This window comes from Podarcis filfolensis (assembly GCF_964270895.1).
Source record: "Podarcis filfolensis genome assembly, chromosome: 2".
Lineage (NCBI taxonomy): Eukaryota > Metazoa > Chordata > Lepidosauria > Squamata > Lacertidae > Podarcis > Podarcis filfolensis.
Genome location: NC_139605.1, coordinates 122070967 through 122090491, shown reverse-complemented (window position 1 = coordinate 122090491; position 19525 = coordinate 122070967). Strand labels below are relative to the sequence as shown.

At 46.1% G+C, this 19525-nt stretch overlaps 1 protein-coding gene across 3 annotated transcripts in view; it reads right to left on the bottom strand.

Annotated features, from left to right (window-relative positions):
• Positions 1-19525, bottom strand: part of STAT6 (signal transducer and activator of transcription 6) — a 58689-nt gene that overhangs the window by 1613 nt on the left and 37551 nt on the right. For all 3 annotated transcript variants that reach the window (XM_083596031.1, XM_083596030.1, XM_083596032.1), the window contains exons 9-20: positions 18547-18732; positions 17582-17669; positions 15641-15763; positions 14307-14399; positions 11942-12148; positions 11750-11844; positions 11063-11199; positions 6403-6540; positions 4324-4384; positions 3096-3191; positions 2388-2465; positions 276-443 (exon numbers count right to left, since the gene is read on the bottom strand). In XM_083596031.1, coding sequence (XP_083452157.1) covers positions 276-443; positions 2388-2465; positions 3096-3191; positions 4324-4384; positions 6403-6540; positions 11063-11199; positions 11750-11844; positions 11942-12148; positions 14307-14399; positions 15641-15763; positions 17582-17669; positions 18547-18732 — 1470 coding nt within the window. The remainder of the gene's footprint in view (positions 1-275; positions 444-2387; positions 2466-3095; positions 3192-4323; positions 4385-6402; positions 6541-11062; positions 11200-11749; positions 11845-11941; positions 12149-14306; positions 14400-15640; positions 15764-17581; positions 17670-18546; positions 18733-19525) is intronic.

Below are 19525 nucleotides of genomic sequence, written 5' to 3'. Positions count from 1 at the left end.
AAATTGGAGCATGCCTACATTATATATTTAAACTACTTTTCCACCTCCTTAACCTTTCAGAAGCTCCCAGCTAAGAAATGCTGCAAACTGTAGGACAATGAAAAGGCAAGTAACTGATAGTGCTGCAAGCTACTAATTCCTAGGATTCTTTGGCCCTCAGACTCGGTCACAGGAGGAGGCAGCACAACAGGAAAAGCTTATCAACTGCAGGCAGTGGAGAGAAGGAGCCTTGGCCGCCTCAACCTTTATCCTTGCCCATGACTCGCTACACTTACCTTATCAGATTTGGTAGCACTGGGAATGAAAGATCCCTAACGTAGGATGTGGAGTTCTCACTGTGCGAGCAGTCCAGTGGCATTTCCACATCATGAGGCATGGGGTAGGCATCCATTGAGCCAAGGGGTGAAGAACTTCCCAGGGAGTAAGGGCAGCCCATTAATTCACTATAGGAAGCAAAAGAAGAACTGAGTGGAAACATGTCCAACTTAAGAGAGTGTTATGTACTGAGTTGAATAGGATCCAAACTGCAGCAGTCTGATTGGTCCTAGAACAATAGGATCCAAAAGGCAGCAGTCTGATTGGTCCTAGAACAATAGGATTCAGAATGCAGCAGTCTGATTGGTCCTAGAACAATGCAGCAGTATGATTGGTTGGCAGGAACCACCCAATCATGCTCCAGATAGAAGTGAATCCACAACCTGATTGGCTTACAGTAGAATTCCGGAATTAGCCAATCATGTGCAGCCCATTGTGTAAATAATGTATATAAAGCAGATACTTTGAGGGGACTTCAATTCATTCCTCCTCACCACTATGAGCTGAATAAAGAGCATGAAATCACTTTGCGACTCTGAGTATATTTCAGAGAGTCACGGAGAAAGGAACAGAACGTGCATGTGTGTGCACACGCACAATTAGATTCCAACTCCCATAAGCCTTAGCCAGCATGGCTAGTAGTCAGGGATTACGGAAGCTATAGTACAACAACATCTGGGAGAGGCATCTAATGGGTTAGAAGTCCTGTTCTAACTCTCCCACAAAGCAATAGCTTAAGCTAAAGCTGGCTGGCTGGCTAGTGGGGCTGATAATGATGTTCAGGGCTTTTGCCTTCTAAGCAGTATTCTTGCTGGAAAACCAAAAGAAGCACTAGCTTAACTGGGCAAAACTCTAGGTAACCTTAGTGCTAGGAAAATGCACACAGAAATATATTTATTTAATATATAGAATGTTCCCAACATCACTATATTATGCTGAGGAGCCAAAATGCATTCACTGAATGCAGTGAATTGTCTCTTGATGAATAGATGAGGTATTTAAACTGGGTTCCACATATGCTAATATTGTGCATGGTGCTGTTTCGTTTGCTTTAATATTGTATGCATTAACTAGCAGCCTTGCAGTCAGCATTGCTTGGGAATTCTAAAAAACAAAGAAACACAGCATGGTTTTGAAACCAGTGGTTAAAATCAGTGTAAGCTTGAAAGGCCCAGCCCATTGTGATTCAAAATGGCATCCAATTGTAGATGAAAACTTAATCTCAGGGACCATCATTCAAAATTTGGTTACAATACCTTCAGAGGTGCCCGAATGCACCGTTATCAAGCAGCTTTCATATACATACACAAAACCTAAACCTTAGACCTCACCAACCCTGCATCTCCCTCCCCTTGCAGACTGCTCTCCCCAAAACGTCACCCCTTATTTGCCCCCCAACCCCACATCCTTTTCAGCTCATCCCCAAACCTCTTCCCATTCATTTCTGCTCACCCAAACTGTCCTCTTCATTGCCCTCCTCTCTAGCAGTGGCACTGTGGGAAGGCTTGCCAAGCTCACCCTGCAGTGATCTGGCCTCCTATGTTGTATTGTGCCCACCAGCTTCCATTTGCCTCCAGTTACCTCCTCCTTGCTCCCTTGCTGGCCTCAGACACCTGCCTGCTTGGTCAAACAACACCCCCTCCCCTTATAAAGCTCAGCCAAAGAGGAACAGGAAGGACAAGACAGGTCAGCTCCTTTAGCACCATCCTGCTCTGCTGCTGCTCTCCTCCTCCTCAACCTCTTGGCACTGCTGAGGCCAAACACCAACACTGGTGTGAAGTGTGTAGCAGCAGCAGAGCAGCAGTTCCAACAGCTGCCTCAGCCTGTCCTGTTCCTCTGCAGCTTCCTGGGCTCATCTGCCTGCCTGGGCTGTGAGCCTGCTGTTCTGTCATGCTGCAACATGACAAAGGACCAGTGCAAATATAGTACAGACACACTACCCTGGATCTCTAGGCTTTGCCAGGTGGGAAGAGAACAGGGTTTTGGTGTGTTTGCCCCCTAGTGGGGCACATTTGTAACATTCAATCTGACACTCAAAACAAAGATGTCTGCAATCAGGGCATGATTCTTACGGCAGCAAGTTCGGACTTCCATATGTTGTACTGATGGAGGGAGACATGCCCATAGGTTGCGCAATCATCAGATGAGGACTGTGGAAAGACAGAGCAAGGATATGTTAAACATATCCCAAAGGAACAGGAAATTGGAGAGCCTATCCTATCCCAAACTCTGGAATGGACATGCAGAGCTGGGGTCATAGAATCAGAGCTGTAAGGTACTGCAAGGGTAATTAAAAAAAGAAATCCCACCCTTATTAATTTATTTATTCATGGCATGTTTATCTGTCCCTTCCTCCAGAAATCTGGGACAGTATCAATGGTGGTGCTTTTGCTCTCACCTCCCTGTCAGGTAGATTAGGCAGAGAGAGGCTGACTGAGCCAAGGTCACCCAGGACAGTTGCTCTACAACCTCAGATCCCCAGGTGTGGTTGGTCTCCAACTCCCACCGTCCCCAGCCAACTTAGCCAACGGCTTAAAATCCTGGCAACTATAGTCCCCCCCAAAGCTACAATTCCCAGTGCCCTGAACTACAGTTCCAATGATTTTTTTTGTGGCGGGGAGTCATGTGCTTTAAATGTGCATCAAGCATATGGTTGGAGTGAGGTGCACGCAGGTCCTCCCCACTCCTAAAGGATGATGGAAAGTTATTGAGAGATTAGTGCTGTTTCACATTGCACAGCTACTGCACAAAAATGGCAGGATTCATAGCAGAGGACTTACTCATAAGCAGGACCAGATGAGATTCCAGGATTCATGCTAAGGTTGCTTGTGGAGCCACCTGGGGTGTGACTCAATGAACCAGCGAATGAGCAAGGTCTGGAATTCAACATAGTTTTGGTATCAACATACATTTATTTGCTTGCTTATTTATTTAACATTCATTCATTTATTTATTTCCCGCCCTTTAGGATACAAATCAAAGCTGCATATTAGGATGGCAGTTTGGAGACAAAATCAGGGTTTTACTATCTGACCACAGTTATCTGCCTATTGCCCTGTTTCTAACAGCTAAATACAGTACCAAAATGCTCAAAAGAAATATAAGAGAAGCCAGAGACCAACTGTGGATGTTGCTCTGGGCTCCCTCATTTCTCTTCTCCATGAATTAATTTAGACTACAGCTTATGCTGTAAAGTGCAATATACACCAATGATGAACCACCAAGAACAATACCCTTCTAGTCAATACAGTAGCTGCTGCTCTCATTAAGGAGCTCTTAGGTGGTGGCCCAGGGGATGGAGTCCCAAGTCTCTTGCAGCGAGGCCTAGACCTCCTGTTCCCACTTTCCCCCTGTAAGCAGAGTAGCTGAGCACAAGGGATGGGAGAATTCATACTTTTTTGTTGGTTTCTTATTTTTCCAATATTAAATACACTTCTCCAGATTTCCACCATCAGTCTGCTTTTCTTTAGTCTTCATGGAAATTCAGCAGCATTTTAGTGTTGATTTCTCGTACATCTTTGTATGCGTTTCTGTCTAATACAAACATTTTTGCAGCGCAATTTCTAACAATATAATTCATTTTTGAATGTTGATTTCACTAATATATGCATTTTCATGAACACTTTATCTCAGAATATGCAGTTTTGTAAACATTACAATTGCATTGCAACAGTCAGAAAAATGCAAATTTTGAAGGATGGCCGTGCTCTGGTTCTCTCATTGTTTCAAAAAGTGCAAATTAGGCCATTTTGTTTTGCAACATAAACTGAATCAAAATTCTCCCCATCCGTACTGAGCATATTGCTTGCCACCTACTATCTTTAGTTTCCCAGCTGCATCTATACATATAAATCAACATATTAATACTTTTTTTCAAATTTGTGCCCTGGGCCCTTTCACCTATTTAGGAATATCTCCAACACATATGCACTGCAACCCAAGACAAGAAAGCCCCATGAGAAGAAGCAGGGCAGTTTTCACCAGAAGTGTAAAAATCCACCCACTTACACATCGACGGTCATCTTCATCTTCGCTGGCTGGTACTCTTTATTCTTCTTTGGTGGGTCTACTGTGGGAGGAAACACACTCAGTGTTCATTCCTCTCAACACACAAATAGGTATCATTCCCACCCCTCTGTTTTTCTTTTTTTTTTATAAATATTTATTAGATTTTCCAATTTTATATAAACACAAAAAGAAAAAGAAAAAGAAAAATATTAAAAACAAATCAATTTCAATAACAATTTTTCAATAACATGTTTCTTTGACTTCCTCGTACCTCCCCTTCTTGTTTTCTAGTTCAACTTGTTAATCCAGCAAATCCTAATCTCTTAACATTCCTTTTAAAATAACACCTTATTTTCCACTCAACTTTTTTAAATTTAATGACTTAAACAATTTTAATCCCTATTATCTTTATCATAACAGCTAGAGACCACAAAAGTTCAATCCAACATATTTTCAGAGTTCATTAATTTTGTAGTATTTCTGTAAATAGTCCTTAAATTTCTTCCAATCTTCTTCTGCTGACTCTTCTCCCTGGTCGCGGATTCTGCCGGTCATTTCTGCCAGTCCCATACAGTCCCACCCCTCTGTTTTTCTATAAGATGAGATTCGCAATGATTTTTACATCCCTCTACAGGAGGGATGGGGAACCTGTGACTCTCCAAATGCCTCTGGAGTTCTGCCCAACATCCCAAGATAACGCAGGCTTTTGACCCATAACTTGAATGGTACATGGGTACGTTCTTAGCCTCTTCCTTTATTAGCAATAAATAAATAAATATGTTATTTAAATTTACATGTACAAACAGCAAGAATGAAGAGACATGAAAACAGGAAATGACCATATTGAGTAAAATTACATAAAATGGGGGGGGGGGGGATAATACATCCTAACCTGTCTTAACCAGGGTCAATGGACTTTTCTTTTTTTAGTGGGGTGGGCTGAGTTCTGCCCTTTTTTATATATTACCAATGAACATTTTGGGCTCTTGTTTTATTCTTGTTCTTATTCTTGGTTTAATTGTTTGTGTTTTTTTGGGAAACATTAAAAAATGCCCATTTGAGGCACTTTCACAAAGTAATAACGATAAAACAATCAACTGCTACTAGCAGAATAAAGATACCACCAATGAAAGGCCTGCTCTCCTCGGCGGAAGGAGGTCTCTGTTGCTTTAGGTATAACAAAAGGGCTGCTTGCTGCTGTCCAGGTTGGGGCGAAGGAAAGAGATGTGCATATGGCACGCAGCCCTTCACCCCTTGCACATCCTGGGTGGGAAGAGGGAAAAGGACAAGGCTGCTGGATCATTGCCACATGATGAGGTGAGGAGAAGGTGAGGAGAAACTGCACACAATCCCACTACCTCAAGTACAGAAGGATTAAAAACCGGGTGCTCAAGTGGCCCAAGAGACCCTGTCAGACCCAGGCAGGAAGGGCAGAGAGAGCAAGGCCAAAAAGTGGAAACTGCAAATGGGTGGCTCCCCTGTCCCAGGAGGAGAGGAGAAACCACCCGCTGTTCCCGTGCCCCAGGGACTCCTGAGTGCGCGCCGACAGTGGAAGAAAGTTGTTCAGCAAAACAAAAACTAAAAACCTCAGCCAATCCCCTGCCCACCCCACCTCAGCCCTGATGAAGATATGTTGGCCAGGGAGAAGAGAGGTAACCACGGGGGCCCTTCAAAAACACACATACAGAAATCAAGATTTAAAAAGTGCCTGACTCAAAAAAGTTGATGAGCTCAGCTAGTGCAACCACAACAGCTATGCCCCTTGCCCTGGAGTGGATAGTCTGAGGAGGAAGGACTAACCTGGAAGTCTGGAATGCAGGAGAAAGGCTAGTTTTCAGCTGTGACTTTTGAATGTGGCCATTAAGTTAATAAATACAAGGGAATACAGTTTTCCAATTGTTTTAGAATTTGGGATGCAAATACTTTGCAGCAATGAATGAATGAATAAAATAAATAAATAAATAAATAAATAAATAAATAAATAAATAAATGAAATAATGGGCCTTCTACTGGCCTTAAAAAGCTGAGGCCAAGTCCCTTTGGCTGCAAGCAAATAAGGTCCCCCCTGCCCTCACTCACCTCTCCTGAAAGCCTCGTGTTTAGGCCTGTCAGGATACAGGATCTCAAGCTGCGGCAGATCCAGAACACAGTCAGCAAGGTTACAGATGATCAGCTGCTTGGTTGTGAATGGCTGGATGTTCTCCACCTGAGTGGAACCTGAGCCAGGTGGGGGAAAGCAGCACAGGAAGAAACCAGTATATCAGTCCACCGCAGAAAGCAGTTGCCTGCTATCTTGAGCACTCTCATTCATCCCTTCTGTCAGGGAGCCGGCCAGCAATAAATCACATGCAGTAACTGAAGTTAACTTTTTATTAGAAGAAACAAGGCCTGCACAGGGGAGCCATACCTAGTGGGCACAGCAACTCTTCTCGGTAGGTTTTGTCTCTATAAGGCAGTTGTGGAGACTGCAAGTCCCCGCCCTCCCACAGCTAAGGCCAACATTTGGTGCCCCTCCCAACCTCTCGCCTTCCATTCTGCTCAATTCACTACACAGTTGCAACACCCTGCGGCACCCACTGAGCTCAGCACCCAGGGCAGGGGAACCAGCCACGCTGCCCTAAATCCACCTCTGACTGGACTGCATCTCCTCCACTTTCTGACCCGTTGTGTGTTTCACTCACTTAACGTGACATGCATTTTTGACCATGTACTTTGCATTAAACAAATGAATGCATTTAGCAGCTTCCCAGGACAAGAGTTGTTATCTTACTTCCTTGGCAAATGTCCCTCACGCATAGCAGGAAGTTCTACTGTTTCAGACAGAAGTAGTCTCTTTCCCAAAGTGTCTCCAGTTCAGCACAGAATCTCCTCTTACTCTGAAACCCTCCCTTTTACATGAATTTGGTGTGAGCAAAACATATTTAACAGCTGGGTTTAGACAGAAATGAGGGCAAGTTGAGCTCCAACTATGTACCTACACTCTCAAGGCAGCTATGTTGGATCCGGACCACAGGCCTAACGGGGTTTTTTTATGCCTTGGTGCAAGCTTGGAGGCACAGAAGCTCCATCCTTGCTTCTTGGTCAGAGCTCCCACAAAAATACAGCTATATTCCACTGCTCCTCACCCCCTTGGGCCTTGGCGAGGTAATTTCTGATACCTGTCATTTCTTATAGCAGCAGGGGCCTTTTATCTCTTTAGCTTGTTTGTTTGTTTGTTTGTTTGTTTGTTTAGTATAAAGCACATATTTTAATTATTATTTTTCTTTCCCCCTCCTCTTGCTTTTATTTTTTTGATGTATTTTTATTAAAGATTTTCTTAATTTACAAAGGTATGTGCAATGTCTCTCTCTCGTATTTTTCCCCCGTGTAACTTTTTTTTTTTTTACAAATCGGTTTCATTTGTTGAGATAATAGGAAGCATAGTGGGGGAAAGGTGGAGGGGGGAGATGAGTAGGAGTGGGGTCGGGTGGTGATGTTTCTATTTTACTTAATATATGTGGGGTTTTGTGTCAGCATTGCTTGTGCAGGTTCTCTGCTGTTTACTTATGTTCCTTTGGTGGTGAGAGAGGTTGGGGTTGGCCCAGGGTGTGGCTGTTCATTTGTGGTTGGCTGTGGTGGTCTTTGTTTTCATGTGTGAGTGGGGTGGGTGGGTGTTTTGGATCAGGTTAGCCATACTGATTTGTATGCTGTTGGTGGATTATTGTCATTGTCTTGTTGGACTGTGTATGTGATAAAGGGGAGCCATACTGGGGTGAAGGCGTCTTCTTCTATTTGTCCCCGTGTCAGTTTCAGTTTATTGGTTAATTTTTCCTAGTAAGGCTGTTTCCCATACTATTTGGTACCATTGGTCTATGCTTACTCCTGACAGGTCTCTCCAGTGTCTGGTTATGTTTCTGGCTGCTGAGGTTATGAGGTGGGTGGGTTATGAGTTCTTTGTGGTGTAAGTGGGTGTAAGTTGTCTTGGAAGATGTTTAGTAGGGTCAATTTTGGGGTGATTTCTAATACTTGCTGGTTATTTTACATATTTCTCGCATGGCTGTTGTTCAGAATAGTTGGATTTTGGGACACTCCCACCACATGTGGAGGTATGTGCCTGTGGAGGTGCACCCTCTCCACCATTTTGGTGAGGTTCCTGGGCGTATTAGTGCTAGTTTTCTTGGTATTAGGTACCACCTGTAGGTGATTTTCAGAGTGAGTTCTTTTCTTTTTGATATGGATTTAAAGTGGGGTTTAGACCACATTCTGGTCCATTGAGTGGGGTTAAAGTCAGGGGCCAGAGGGAAAGCAGGTGGAGCTATGAATGCAAATATTATCTCTGCACATGAGGCTGCAAATATTTTCTCCAGCCACACAGAGGTTTCCACACACAAATTTCTCCATCCTAGCAAGCAAAAGTATATCAGGTCAAGGACACATTCCAGCCAGGCAAAAGCACTCAAGGAGGGCAAGGAGTAGGGTTGGCAAGGGGTGGGGCCTACAAAGAGTCCCAAGGACCTGATAGAGAGGGACATTTAGCCCCCAGGCCTGAGATCCTTCACCCACACCACAGAAAGAGGGCCCCTGGCTGAATCTAGGCTGGGTAAGAGCAGCTTCTACAAGCCCTCCATGTTTTTCCCTGTGGTGTCACACTGTAAGCTCCTCACGAGGAGAGCTGGGAGAAGGGAAGAAGAAGAAGTAGAAGAGTTTGGATTTGATATCCCGCTTTATCACTACCCGAAGGAGTCTCAAAGCGGCTAACATTCTCCTTTCCCTTCCTCCCCCACAACAAACACTCTGTGAGGTGAGTGAGGCTGAGAGACTTCAGAGAAGTGTGACTAGCCCAAGGTCACCCAACAGCTGCATGTGGAGGAGCGGAGACGCGAACCCGGTTCCCCAGATTACGAGTCTACCGCTCTTAACCATTACCCCACACTGCAACCTACCCCTTAAAGATGGAGCCACTCTTCCCCAGCCCTTCAGCAAGAGGACATCTAGTACTCCTTGAGATGTTTGTTCAAATGCTGCAGAGTTCAGAGGGAAGCAGCTTCCTCTTTAATAAAGGACACACCACAAAACCAGGAAGTGAAGCACCAGTAGTGGCCGTACCCAGGATGTGGTACAAACTCACTAGCTCGTTCCCCTTGGCAATTCCTTCCACAGCTGGAGGCAGAAATGCTTCTGAATGCCAGTTGCGGGAAACCACAGGATGGGAGAGAGATCCTGTGCTGAAATTCTGCTTGTGGGTTTCCCCCAGGCATCTAGTTGGCCACTGTGAGAATAGGATGCTGGACTAGATGGGCCATTGGCCTGATCCAGTAGGCAATTCTTATGAAGCTTTTAATGTTTGATGATTTTGTTTTATTTGTATTTTTGCTGGAAGCTGCCCAGAGTAGCTGGGGCAACCTAGTCAGATGGGTGGAGTACAATAAATAAAATTATTATTGTTATTGTTATTATTTTCTTATAAAAACAAAGCTAGAGAAAGCACACATAACCTCTATTCCTCACACCATTTCATTTCCAGCCACAGATAACTGGCCAGCCTCTGCCAGAGTGGGTGTTGGGGGACGGGGACTGCTGTACGGGATGAGTTTTCGCTTTGCATGCATAAGGTCTCAAGTTTAATTTCTGGCATCTTTAAACGGTTTCAGATAGCAGAGCTGGGAATAAAACCATACAAGGCTGAATGGGATGATTCTAAACAGAGCAATGTGCTATGTTCATGCTGACACCTTGTGCTCCTGTAAGCAACCTGCTCTCAGTTAATGCAACATAGACCTGTGGCTCTCCACATGTTGCTGGGCTCCAGCTCCCATCATGCCTGACCACTGGCCATGCTGCCCAGGGCTGATGGGAATTGGAGTTCTATTACGTCCAAAGGGCCTCAAATTCCCCAGCCCGGTTCTGACACCAGTCCTGTCTTAACACTGTGAGGACAGGCCAGGAATCAGCACGGGAGAAAGCCCACAACTGAAAGCTGGCTGGCAGAAAGCTAGAATGCCTTCAGACCCCTGCCCAAATCAGAACCAGGGCTGAAGGTATAAGTTATTGTCTACCAATCCATTTCCAAACCAGAACAGCAAGGGAGAATGCTAGTTTCTAAAACACTGGCAGACAAACAGCGTGAGCCCATCATATTGACTCACATGTAAGACCTAATTGGCTCAGTGGGTCTCACTCCTAAGTAAAGATGCATAGGCATGCAGCCAAGGTGATTTTAAAAGCAAAACAAACCCCTCTGACTCTGGGGTGGGGGCTTAGACAGGGGATCCTTAGGGAGGGGCAAATCTGTCAGTTTGGGTTTCTTTCACTTCCTCATTTTTCCAGTTCATTAAGTTCAGCTCTTTGTATTTCCACATCAGCTTGTGTGTATTTTTTAAGTCCTCATGAAAATTTAGCAGCATGTTAGTGCTCATTTCTCGCAATATAATATTTGTATGCTATTTTGTTCAATGCACATTTTTTCCAAAACGATTTCCCTTTATATAATGCTTTGTTGTATGCTGTTTTCACTCATATATGCATTTATACACATATTGCCATAGTGGGCACATTTCGTGGTTGGAGAGCTATATTGCAAAATTCAGAGAAGTGTGATTTGCGAAAGACAGTTGTGCTTCAGTTTGTTGTTGTTTTTGTTTCAGAAACTGCAAATTAGGTCCGTTTATAAATGCAAAGTGAATCAACCCCCCCCTTCCCCCAACAACCCCCTACAGCTCTAGCTGAGGCAAGAGGAAGCCAGCCCTGCGCGAAGCCGTACCGTCCGGAGCGTATGCGACGTAGGCAATGCTAATGCCACCAATCTCGGAGTCACTGAAGCGCAGCAGGAAAGTGCCGGGTGGAGCATTGCTCAGGCAACTGAAAACATACTGCTTGCTGATAAAGCCCATGATGAGTCTGTGTGGGACAGACGGACACAAAGAGAGAAAGAAGGGCGGGGGAATAGGGATTTAAAAGATCAGCCTTTTTGTGATAAGAAAAAGTGATGGGAGGGGGGAAGCACTGGAAAGTGTGGAATATCACTTGCTTTGATGAAATGTCATCTAATCTCTCCACAAGCGAATCAGAATGACTGCTCAGTACAAAGTCAGTGTTGTCTAATCTCCCTGCAAATGAATCAGGGTGAATGCTGAACAAACAGATCACCTGGAAACACCCCAGTCGGAAGAGCCCTGCTGACCCTGAGGCCTGTGAGTTTCCTCAGCTCTGGGAAAGGGAAGGAAACACCAGCTGTGACTGACTGACTTTCAGCTTAGGGACCACTTGTTAAGAAGTGGTGCCACAGACCCTTCTCCTAACACCCTGGAGGACCCTCCCCTGTGAGGTAAGCTAAGCTGAGAGATAGTGACCGGCCCAGGGTTACCCCATGATGTTCTCCTCAGGCCTAGTCCAACACTTTTACTGGCTAATTACACCACACAGTGGCTCAATCCAATTGCTTTCTTACCGGTCAGACCAGTAATCCTTCAAGTGCTTCTTGGTGAGGTAGAGAATCCCATCAAACCACTGCCAGAAGGTGAATCCTCGGCCAGGAAGAATCTCCTGTAAATGGAAAAGGTGAGTGAGTAAATGAAGGAAGGGAACCAGGGATGCCCCACTCACCGCCATCCCACCCTCCTTACAAAACCCACTGAGGGACCTTATTGAACTGGGACCACGAGACTTGGCGCTTCTGGAATTCCTCAGGACTGGCGTTGCTGTCACCAAAGATCTTCTGAGCCAAGAAGTAATAGTGCTCCTTGAGCAGCCCTTTAGTTGTCTCCACCTCGGCCATGAACTTCTGGTTGAGAGTCTCACACATGGACTCCCAGCTGACACGCTCGGCTACCATGAAAGGGATGCGATTCTGGAATAGGCCAGAGAGACAGAACCTCATAGCTATGCAGAAACACACACAGAGAGAACAAACCACCGGAAGCAGCAGCAGCAGGAGAATGCACATTCATAATCTCTCCCACTCTTTGGTCTTCCCCGCCCACCTCATAATGGCAATGGCACACAAAATAACAGCAAAGAAGTAGCCCAAGACTCCAAGAACAGTCTCTATTATGTCCTACCTGCAAGCTTCCCCTGCATAGCCAATATTCTCACTTACTTTGCACCCATGGGGGCAGGACTAAGCTTCCATGTTACATTACTGGCCTGGAATGAAGTTTTTTTCTCTCTCTCATCATATCGAGAGGTGGGGACATCTAATGAAGCTGAATGCAGGAAGATCTGGGGCAGGTAAAAGAAAGTCTTCACATAACTGAACTATGGAATTCTCTCTCACTTGGATGTCTTCAGAAGAGGATTAGACAAATTCATGGAGGAAGAGAGGGCTATCAATGGCTACTAGTCATGATGGCTACATGTTCCCTCTAGGATCAGAGGCAGTGGGCCTCTGAACAGAAGTGCACCTAGGGGTGTGTGGCTAGGTTAGCCTACACCAAGGACACAGGCCCCAGCCCCCCCCCCCAATATCACACTTCCACTCCGATACATGTGGGATATAATCCTCTGGAGCAGTCAAGTACAACATTTCCTGTTTGCCTAGAGTGAACATGCATGGGGAATGTTGATCCAGCCAGTTGAACTTCCTGTTACACCTGGCTGGAGCATCCTTCCTTTTGCATGTGACTAGTAGGTGGACGTGACCTTTCCAGTCCTGGTGAAAGGTCAAGTCATGTAGCCACCTCCCTTTTTTTCCGTCCCGCCTGCTTCCTGCTTCACTTCGACTGCATTGCTGGCTGTTAGCCAGCAGTCCCTAGGTTATCTCCCATATGGGGTAAACCTGTTTGTACATATTTGTAACTTTAAGCCTAAAGCCTGCCTTCAGGGATCACACTGTGCTCTGCCTGATCGAGGGTAAAACTACTTTTTGTTACTTATGAATAAGACTGTTGTGTCTTTAGTCTTTTAGGAGGGATTCAAGGGATCGTACCAGGAACATATCCAATCTGGGCAAGCCAGACTGAATTGCTTATGACTCACACGAGTCTGCAACCAGCTTCTTGCTGTGTAAAGGGGGAATGCACTCTGCTGTGTAAAGAAACTTGTTAGTGCGAGTTAAGAAGGATTATATTAATCAATATATCCTCTCCTGTTACCCACAATATTCCCACAATACATCTCCTTGCCAAGGGTGCAAGGGAACCTAGGTATGCCTCTGCCTGTGAATACCAGTTGATGGGAATCACAAGTGAGAAGAGTTTTTCTGCAGTGACGTCCTGCTCATGATCTTCTCATAGGCACAACAGAGTGCTGAACAAGATGGGTCTTTGGTCTGAACCAGCCGGGTTCTTCTTTTGTCCTTAATGTGAGAAGCTATGGGTCATGTGGAAGAAGTCCATGCACACTACAGATCACCCTCCCAGAACCTGGGATAATGCTGGCATGGTGAGGAGTCACAGCCTGTGATGCAGAGCGTTTCATGCTGCTTCAGTAGCGTGGACAGAAGTGGGTCCCAAATCACTGCCATAACATGAGAAGCATTTTGCTTTGGTTTTGGTTTCATCCTAGTGCCCCCTCCCATCTGAAAACACAAACACATTGTGCTGTTACCAAACCTCTTCACTTTGCAAAAGCCATGAGTTGGGCATCTCCTTGTTCAGGTGCAACTAATAATGGAATCACAGAATTGTAGAGTTGGAAAGGACCACGAGGTTCATCTAGTGCAAAGTTTCCCAAACTTGCGTCTCTAGCTGCTTTTGGACTACAGTTCCCATCATCCCTGACCACTGGTCCTGTTACCTAGGGATGATGGGAGTTGTAGTAAAAAAAATAGCTGGAGACCCAGGTTTGGGAAACCCTAATCTAGTCCAACCCCCTGAAATGCAGGAATCTCTGTCCAAACCGGGGCTCAAACCCACAATCCTGCGATTAAGAGTCTCACGCTCTACCAGCTGAACTATCCATTTCACTTGGTGTCACACCGTACTCTTTAATTCTGCCCCCAACAACAAGTGCTTCTACACCTTGGGGACACGGACAGCTTTATATGTCAGCTTATGTCAATCACTTACAGCAGCGGCAAAGGCATTGTCCCATAAGATGGTGGCTTTGGCATTGTTCTCCTGGTTGCCATGGACGATCACCACAATGGGAAGTGACAGTGCCTGGAACACAAGAAGTGGAAAGAGGAAGCACACTTTAGCAGGGGGGCTGCTTTCTTTACAGCCAGAGCCCTCTCCCTGCCCCTCATATCTCTCACAGGAGCACAAGAAGCTGCCTTAGACAGACTCAGACCATTGGTCCATCTTGCCCAGTGGACTGACTGGCTCTCTAGGGTCTCAGGCAGGGAGCTCCCCCAGCCCTACCTGGAGATGATGGGGATGGAGCCTGGAACCTTCTGCATGCCAAGCAATGCTCTACCACTGAGCCACAGCCCTTCCTTTGAGTTACAGCCCTCTCCAAATTCACTGCCAAAAACGAAGAATTTCCAATTCTAGAAACCAAAAGCGGTGACCTGCAACATAATGTTGCACTGTATCCCCAAGGCCCTAACAGGAGTGCTCCTGTTTAAGTGGAAAATGAGGTGTGTGTGTAATATAGAGTTGGCTTCAGGAGGGAGGAGGAAAAGGAGTAACACCTTTCCTTTCCCAGATACCTGAAACTGGGCTATCTAGTAGTATAATTCAGATGTGGAGCTCATTACAGATTTATTTACAAGATTTTCAAGAAAACTACTGCTGCCCACAGCTCCCTCAGCTCATCTGAAATTGCCTCCCATACAGGGCTGGCCCAAGACATTTTGCCACTTGAGGCAAAACAGAAAATGGTGGCCCTCCCTGCACCACCAGACTGGAGGCAGCCTGGGGAAGCCCTGGCACACTGAAGATGGCATGGGGGGGTTGAGAGGCCATAGTGCCCCACTCATTCCAGGCAGTGGCTGCGGGTGACAAGCTCAGGATGCAACCAGTGGTGCGCTTCATGGGGGCCTTCACAGCTCATTCCATGATCTGGTTCTGAGGTGGTGGAGAGATCTTTCCCCTCAGGGGATGGCTGAGATGGTGACAGCTCCTATCCACAGCTGGAGGGGGAGCAGCAAAGATGTGCAAGGACACCCCTAACCTTTCTTTCCACATCTGCCTGAGGCAACTGGGCAGGCTTGGAGGTGGTATTAAAAAAGGCCCAGGCTGTAGTTTTGAGGGATTTCAACATTTCCACCAAGGCCACCTTGGTTGGGCGGGATTGGGGCTTCATGTCTACCATGCAGAACAGCCTGTTGAGACTTAGGAACTGGGTCATCCCTGGAGCCTCTGTGGAATCCATTTGTGCCCTTCCAGCAACAAAATCACCAACAGGCCACAATCTGCAAGCCAATTAATGAGATAAACCTAAGCAATAGGGCTGTTACCTGCAGGCGGAAGATGGTTTTGTTGGGACCAAGGCTAACACTGGCACTGAAGAGGATAGCGCATTTCTCTTCGGTCACAGACTCGGTGCTCTTGCGGTCACAGCGCTTGATCTTCTTTAGGAGCTGAAGGAAGAGAAAGGCAAAATCACACCTGGCTAACCTAGAAAATGTCACAAAAGTTGTGGGGTCAAAGTAACAACTTCAGCTACTGCTTGGGAAAGTTCTACTCCATACTTTAGCCTCCTTTTTATCTGTTTCTGATCCAACAGCCACCTTGAATCATGAAGCTACAGTGGTCCAGTTGTTCACAGAGTCCAAATTCAGAGACTAGAGTCTACAGCTACATCTAAACACACAGAAGAACAAGGACAAAATGGGGAAGTACCATTCTGACATGGAAGATCAGAGTGCCTTACTTCAGAAGCTGCTCTTCTTTTTAAATACTCCCTATAAGTAGAAAACTAGCACAGTTTTTGTATTTTTTCGTTTAAGTTTTGCATTTTGATTTATGTATATGTGCAATACAATCAATAAAAAGAAAAAGAAAACTAGCACAGAATGCCAAGGATTTAGCTAGAACTTTTCTCCCTGCTGTGCCAATTTTCTTCTTGAAGCAAGTATTTTAATTTTTTTTAGTGGAAGAATATTCTTCCCCTGCAATCTGAAATGGAGCAGCCTATTCCTATCATCTCATAACTTCGTCATCCCATGCTGCATAGACCAGGTTCTCAGCCTTAGAGCATTGGCAATGGACTTGTGGCCCTCCAGATGCTGTCAGATTACACTCCCACCATCCCTGACTGTTGGCCATTCTGGCTGGGGGCTGATGGGAGCTGGAGAGCCACAGGTTCCTCACCCCCACCCAAAGCTATGCAATCCCAGTTGATGGTTTGAAGGCACAATGCTGTGACAATTCTAAAACTCTGTGTGTGTGATGCAGTCTGCTCAAGGCCTGGACGGAAGATTGCTTTAGAGATATCTTCATAAGACAATTTATGGTTTCTGAATGAAACCAGGGTATGTATAACATACAGTCATACTTTGGTTGTCGAGCGCCCTGGAACTCGGACGTTTTGACTCCCGAACGTGGCAAACCCAGAAGTGATTGTTCCGGTTTGTGAACGTTCTTTTGGAACCTGAACATCCAACAGGGCTTCTGCGACTTCTGATTGGCTGCAGGAACTTCCTGCAGCCAATCAGAAGTCACGATTTGGTTTTCGAACGTTTTGGAAGTCGAATGGACTTCTGGAACAGATTCTGTTCTGACTTCCAAGGTAAGACTGTACAAACAAAATTATCCAGAGTCAGGTATAAAGCCTCAAAGCAGCTTTCTCCCAAACATACAACCTAGGGGAGAAGCACCAACTTGTGAGGGAGGCTCTGTTAGGATTCTTGCTCTGTGCTTGCAGTCATGGGATTGTTTTCTATCACATGATGGTGTATGTTTTCATCCCACATATTGGGAAGTGACGGAGACAGGATGTTTTGTATTACTGTGTTCCGTGATGTGGGACTACTGTCCTTTGTTCTTTCTCTTTGCTGTCTGATGAGAAAGATGAAGGAGCTAAGTCAGAATGCTCCGAGTGTATTATATGTAAATAAAGTAGATTAGCCAAAATGATGTGCTACTGAGTTTGTTATGTGAACCGCTAACACTCTACAGGATCCCTAATTGTGCTGATACTTCTTGGTATCAGTGGCTGTGATGTTCGGGCTGAAGAAAGCTTTTGAAGCTCCCGAACAAACGACCAAGAGGGAAAGAACATGCCAGTCGGGCATGTGTCTCTCAGGGTCCTACACGCGAGCAGGATGATCCTAAATGGCTCGGGAGGCCAAACGTTACCAGTGGTTTCTCCTCCTCCCATCGCAAGCATTCAAATGTATGCATACACACACACACACACACACACACACACACACACACTCCACTGCTGTAGTTACCATATTCTTAAAGAGAGCACAGCAGGCATTGCTTGTTGCATTTGTCTCGAGAGGTGCTGTGTTGTTCTGAATTTCTCCAGTGTTTTCACTGAAACCGAAAGAGAGAAAGTGCACATGAGTATATCCTTCCATTCTGAGCCAGGGGTTAATAATTGTGGGTGTATCAGGCGAAAAACAACATTTTCAGAGTGACTTCCATGAAACCACAATCTGATTTTGGAATCAGACCAACAAATGTAATAAAGGTGACCGAGAGCTTTGCTTTCTGTGGAATGGCTATCCCACAAACCCACGCCACCCAACTCCAAAACAAGGGAGGGGCCCGTGAAAAATGTCCTCTGCCTCCCCCATGGCCCTGATCCCTGGCATGGTGGCAATCAAGCAGGAAAACGTGCTGGCGGACATGCTCTCCAGCGTTGGGGCACCTGAGAAGGCAGCCCAGGAAGGCTGCGCGCCGCCTTTTGCCAGGAAGCCGGAGGAGGACAACGACCAGGAGCAGAGCCGTCTTTAGCAGATGCAGAGGCTGGGAAGGGGAGCTGCATGCAGCTTCCATCCTAAGCCTCTGCGGGGATAGGTCTCCTCCCGTGAAGGCTTGGGAAGGAAGCTACATGCCCGCCAGCCATATAGTTGGCGGGGCGCAGCTGGCGGGTGTGCAGGGAAAGGTGAGGCCACCGGCAAAGCCACACAGCTCCTCCACGCGCTGGGGCATCCCTGAGAGGCCAGCGCCCGGGCGTGATGAACCACTAAGACCAATGGGAAAGACGGCTCTGCTTGCAACCCTTCAGGAACTCTTTGTAGTGAAGGGCCCCTGCAATGTGGAAGCACCACAAGGAATAAGCCTGCTCAGTGAACTCTCGCCCTAGAACCCCTTTAGGAACTATGGGGGAGGTTTTGCAAATATTTCCTGATGCTGATGCAGAGGGTTCTCCCCACTGATGCTCAAGGGTTGCAAGGGTTCTGCTCACCTGAGGACAGTCTCCAGGTGGCTAGTAGCTAGCTCCCGTGCCTGTTTCTCTGTCACAATGTCAGCGGTGACCGTGAAGGAGTGTGGAGACTTCAGCAGCTGTGGGCCCAGCAGGAATCGTGTGGTGGCTTGAAATTTGGTTTGGGTCTTCAGAACTTGTAGGGGTTGTTTGTCCACCAGGAATGAGCTGAAGGGGAGACATAAGCAGTGGTCAGAGAGCCAGAGAGCAGTGAGAAGGATTGGCTATTAGCCCTGCTGCAGTCAGCTTCATCATTCTCCCTGCTCCCCAGTCAGTATGATGGACAGAAAACATGGATCTAAAGGAAGAATCAGCAACTGAAGGCTCCAGGGACAAAACTAGTCCCTAGAGTAGGACCAATCTGTCTTTCCCCAGTTGTCAGCACAGAGACAAGAGTGATTTATGGAGGAATGTCATGGCTGTGGCAATGGACTTGCCAGTAGCCTACCTTGGTGTGAGTGGCCTGCAACTCTCCACCACCATCCCCGCAAAGCAGCCCTTCTTTAAAACTAAATTCTGCTGGCAAATGTATGGAGACCCAAGGGTAGCGTTTAAATGGCAGTGATGGGGAAGAGGAATGAGGAGAAAATGGTGGAAGCACAGATCTCAAGGCTGAAAGGACTTATCTCAGGAGTCCTGTCCCAGTCTCCAGGAGGCAGCAACAATTATTCCACATTTACATTGAGGCCACATCCACATCATACACCTACAGCACTATGACAGCATTTTAGATGGTCAGGGCTTCCCCCAAAGAATTATGGGAGCTGTAGTTTGTTAAGGGTGCTGTGAGGTGTTGTAAAGTTACAATTCCTAGAGTTCCCTGTAAAGAGGGACTGGTTGTTTAACCACTCTGGAAATCAAAATTCCATGAATCTTGGGGACTGTAGTTTAACTCTCACAGAGCTACAATTCCCAGCACCTTAACAAACCAGAATTCCCAGGATTCTTTGAGGGACGCCTT